Below are 5,000 nucleotides of genomic sequence, written 5' to 3' on the forward strand. Positions count from 1 at the left end.
GGTCTGTGTGTAGTATTATAAAGCCTTTCTACATTAGATTAGGGCTGTGTGTAGTATTATGAACCCTTTATACTTTAGATTAGGGCTGTGTGATATTGGGGATCCTTGATCCCGTGTTTCTGTTGGGTTTGGCTGTGGTCGCCGCAGCCCCGGGGGATGAAGACATTAAAGAACCGCAAAACACGATTAACATTTTCTATTGTTACATCCGTCCCGCAAATCATTTAAAACATATTTAAATAAAAATAAAGAAAAAAGCAAAAACACAACGGCCTAAAACTGTAACTATAGGCTTTGGGTTCAAGTTGAGGAAGTCATATAATGTAATTATATAGAGTGTAAATAAGCAGTTTTATACATTATACAACAATCACTTTTTATTTAAAAGGAGCAATAATAAGTTAAGAACATGCAAAGTCTTCCAAAGCAACAGAGTGAATCCACAGTGAAGATCACTTCTGAAAGGAATGGTTTCATTCTCTTTAAACACATTTTAAGCGCTTCTTGGTGCGGTGTTTTATATATTTCAAGAATGTAAATAGGCTACGTTTGAACCTAAACGTCTCAAAATGTGTTTGAACACATTTAAAACGCTTCTTCGGGGATATTTTTTTTGTAAGTTTGGAGACACTTCAAAATCCAAACGAGGCGCCGGAGAGCGGAGCGCCTATGAGGGTCTGGAGGACCCCCGGTCGGGACCTCTCGCTTCTGAAGTGGACTTTAGATAATACATGAACAACATTTTCAACACAGGGTGCGGTATAAATCCCGGGTCCATGCAACCATCCCCGCGTCCCTCGGCGCGGCCCCCCCGCGCCCCGGGGCGCCGTGGAGATGCGCCCTACGACGCGTTCAGCACCGGTCTGGAGTACACGCCCTGGTAGTAGCTGGCCTCTAACGGGTCCGCCGCCGGCGCGCGTCCTCCCAGCGACAGTCCCGCGGACCCGCCCGAGCCGTAGGAGTACTGCAGCGCCTGCAGCTCGTAGGCCTTCAAGTCCAGCTTGTGCTGCTGCTCCGGGGAGGCCATGAGGTTGTGGATGGAGAAGGGGTGGTTGAAGGGGTAGTGGGGGTCGCCCTTCAGATGGAAGTCCTGCGCCATCGCGTGCGGCGGCGGCGGCAGAGAGAGGGCCGTGACCCCCGCGGAGTGGTGGATCTGCGACCCGGCGACCTTCAGGTCAGGGGCCGCTCGGCTGGCCCGGTGGTCCTGGCCGGGGGGGTGGGGGTCCATAGGGTCCACTTTGATCCGGTGGGATCCCTCGGCGGCGGGGGGAGAGGCGCCGCTCGCCTCCTTCTTCCCTTCGCCTTTAGTCGACAACTTTTTGTCGCACTTGAAGCGCTTCTGTCGACGCAGGTAGCAGCCGTTCTCGAACATGTTCCCCGAGTCGGGGTGCAGCGCCCAGTAGGAGCCCTTCCCCGGCTTGTCCGGGGACCGCGACACCTTCACGAAGCAGTCGTTGAAGGAGAGAGAGTGTCGGATGGAGTTCTGCCAGCGCTGCTGGTTGTGGCGGTAGTAGGGGAACAAGTCCATGATCCACTGGTAAATCTCGCTCAGGGTCAGCATCTTGCTGGGCGCCTGCTGGATCGCCATGGTGATGAGGGAGATGTAGGAGTAGGGCGGCTTGGCGTGCGGGTAGCTCCGCCGGAACGCCTTGTTGTCCCGGCCGCGGCTCAGCGGGCCCTGGCTGTAGGACACGGAGGACGACATGCTGGGACTCAGGCCGCCGTAGTGCGTCAGCGCGCTCATGGACGCCTGCTGGGCCGCCATGGAGCTCATGTTGGTCGGGCTGAGCGCCGCACCCATGCCCCCGGGCCCCGGGGCCATGGGGCCGGGCCCTGGGTTGCCGTTGTGGGCCGGGCTGAGGCCCGTGTTGGAGTAGGACATATTGAAGGAGCCGGCGGTCATCGTGCCCATGTAGCCGCTCATCATCCCGCCCGACGTCATTGGCGAGTACACCTGCGGACCAAGTTATACTCATTAATACTACTGATTATACATACTTTATGGTAGTGGTAGCCTACTCATTAATACTTTACACACATTAATGCTACTGATTATACTCATTAATACTACTGATTATAAATACTTTATTGTAGTAAAACTAATCAATACTTTACACCCATTAATACTAGGCCTACTGATTATACTCATTAATACATTGCACCCATTAATACTGCTTATTTTAAATCCGAATGAATTATAGTTATACTCATTAAAACGTAACACTCATTAATATTACATATGATAAATTCGACTTAATTATAGTTATACTTGTTAATACATGAAACTCGTGTGTCATGTATTAATGAGCATAACTATAATAATTCTTATTAAAATCATGAATACTATTACTATTGCCTAAATACTATTTATAATACTCATAAATACTATATACATAAATACTACTTGTTATACTGTTATTAATACTACTGATTATACTTAATACATCCTACTCTTAAATACTACTCGTTATACTCATCAATACTATGGATTATACTCATTAATACATCCTATTATACCCATAAACACTATTTATTATAGGCTAATACTATTATGTTATTTTATTAACCTTTTAAATTGTACTTATTAACCTATATTAAACAGTACTTATTATCCTATTAAATGGTACTTATAGTCATAAAGACTACTGATTATAGGCTACTATTACTATGATATTATTTATTATCCTAATAAATAATACTTAATATCCTCATGAATACTACTTATTGTTATTATAGTCTACTAATACATAATAAATACGACCTGTAATACTAACAGTATTAAACTCACACTATGAATTTTGCTTTAACTATTTATTGTACTAATACTAACCTACTAATTCATCTTATTATACTAATATTTATTATACTAATACTTATACTATAATGCTCATACTTGGATACTTATTACGTTATAATATTTATCTTTCATTGTGATGCTATAATAGGCGTAAATAAATAATAATATAAATAATAATAAATTGTATTTATTATGCTGTATATCAGGCCTACGATTAATTAAATCCTGATTATCATACTCATGTAGGCCTATTGATTATACTCCTCATTACACTACAATGTTTATATTTACAGCTTATGTTAATTGTAGGCTACTGATGCTATTTTTTAATGTTATTTATTATACAGATATTGGTTACACTAATTATAATTTATTATAAGCTTATTAAGGCTAACGTTATACAGAACTAAACGCTCTTTGACACTCAAAACGCGATGTAATCGTGCGCTATTATTTTATACTAAACTCTTTGACAGGCCTTCACATAAAGTGGTCTTCTATATAATCCTCCTCTCCTCTCCTCTCCTCTCCAGTCCTATACATCATCTTCTTCAGGACCTCACATGAATGATTATAATAATCTATAAAGTAAAGCTGTACACTCCTCATGAATGATTATGATAATATATAAGGTAAAGCTTTACACTACTCATGAATGATTATGATAATATATAAGGTAAAGCTTACCACTACTCATGAATGATTATATTAATCTATAGCCTAAGGTAACGCTTTACACTACTCATGAATGATTATATAATCTATAGAAGTAAAGCTTTACACTACTCATGAATGATTATAATAATCTATAAGGTAAAGCTTCACACTTTACACACTGAGGAAAAGAAAGGAGAACTATTTCAACCAGTTCACCAAATCTTCAGCCCAAATATGTTAAAATCGCTCCTGTGAAGCTAAATCCTCCTGAGCAGTCTCTCTACCCGTCTCTCTACCGGTCTCTCTAGAGTTCACTATCTCTCTCTCTCTCTCTCTCTCTCTCTCTCTCTCCCTCTCTCTCTCTCTCTCTCTCTCTCTCTCTCTCTCTCCCTCCCCCGGTCTCTCTCCCGGTCCCTCGCCCGGTCTCTCTCCCTGTCTCTCTCCCTGTCTCTCCTCAGGAGGGTCACGAGCATCCTAACAGGTGTCTCAGCTCGAGCAGCTCGCTGTCTCCTCAAAGGTCCTCAAAGGTGAAAGAGTTCACATGGAACTGAAACACATTTCACATTTCGTCTTAATTCTCAACACGTATCATTAGAAAACGGATGAAGGTCCCACCTCTGGTGCCTCGCTGTAGTAGTTGTTCCAGTCCGGAGTCTCATGGCCTTCCATCTTCACGGCAGCCCGCATAGTGGCGCTGAACTCCGGCGAGGGCTCGGCAGACCCCGGCCCCCCCCGGCCCAGCCCCGCTCCTCTCTCCGCTCCCCCTGGCCAATCACAGGCTGGCTATCTCTCTTACCGCTCCCCCCGGCCAATCACAGCCCGCCTATCTCTCCTACCGCTCCCTCTGGCCAATCACAGCCCGCTATCTCTCCTACCGCTCCTCCTGGCCAATCACAGCCCGGCTATCTCTCCTACCGCTCCCCCCTGGCCAATCAGGGCCCAGGAAGCGGAGCGGCAGCGCGGGACCAGGACTGCGTATCGTCATATCGCCGAATGCGGTTCAGCCCCCTCCGGTCTCCTCTGTCCCCCCCACTCCCTTCCCCCCCCCCTCGGTCTTTGAGCTGCTCACCTCCAAGTAGGCCTACTTATGATTGATGGATTTATGGATTCATGAATCGATATCTCTGTATACGCCTCTCCGGGTCTTTGGGAGCAAGAGCTGCAGTCTGAAGACCACGAAGAACATGTGAGGAGTTCTCTATCAGCTGGTGAAATGTCATTTATTCAGCTCATCACCGAACAGAAAGCTTAAATATTCATTATGGCCTCTAACTTTCCACTTTTGGAGTCGGGACTCGGGACTAAACATTTTATTCCGGTTCGTTTGAAAGGGATTGTTTTACTTCGTCACACGTAGACATTGAGGTATAACAGAGCCGAACGAATGATACAATCAGCCTGGTTCCGCTTGAATTCAGAGCAGAACCTAAGAGGTTCCGTTGAAACGGAATAAACACCAGTGCCATATGTAGGCCTACATGTGATCTACATGTAGGCCTCTCTTCTAAAACACGATGTATATTATATATATATTATACATAGATGC

General features: G+C 45.0%; 1 protein-coding gene across 1 annotated transcript; it reads right to left on the bottom strand.

The window, feature by feature from the left end:
- Positions 1-841: 841 nt before the first annotated feature.
- On the bottom strand, positions 842-4,141 carry foxa1 (forkhead box A1; the record flags this gene model as incomplete). The annotated part of the gene is made up of 2 exons (XM_079751919.1): positions 842-1,954; positions 4,070-4,141. 2 exons carry the CDS (start codon positions 4,139-4,141, stop codon positions 842-844), a joined length of 1,185 nt encoding a protein of 394 aa, XP_079608045.1.
- Positions 4,142-5,000: the final 859 nt, after the last annotated feature.

Source organism: Pollachius pollachius (assembly GCF_949987615.1).
Source record: "Pollachius pollachius genome assembly, chromosome: 15".
Taxonomy (NCBI): Eukaryota; Metazoa; Chordata; class Actinopteri; order Gadiformes; family Gadidae; genus Pollachius; species Pollachius pollachius.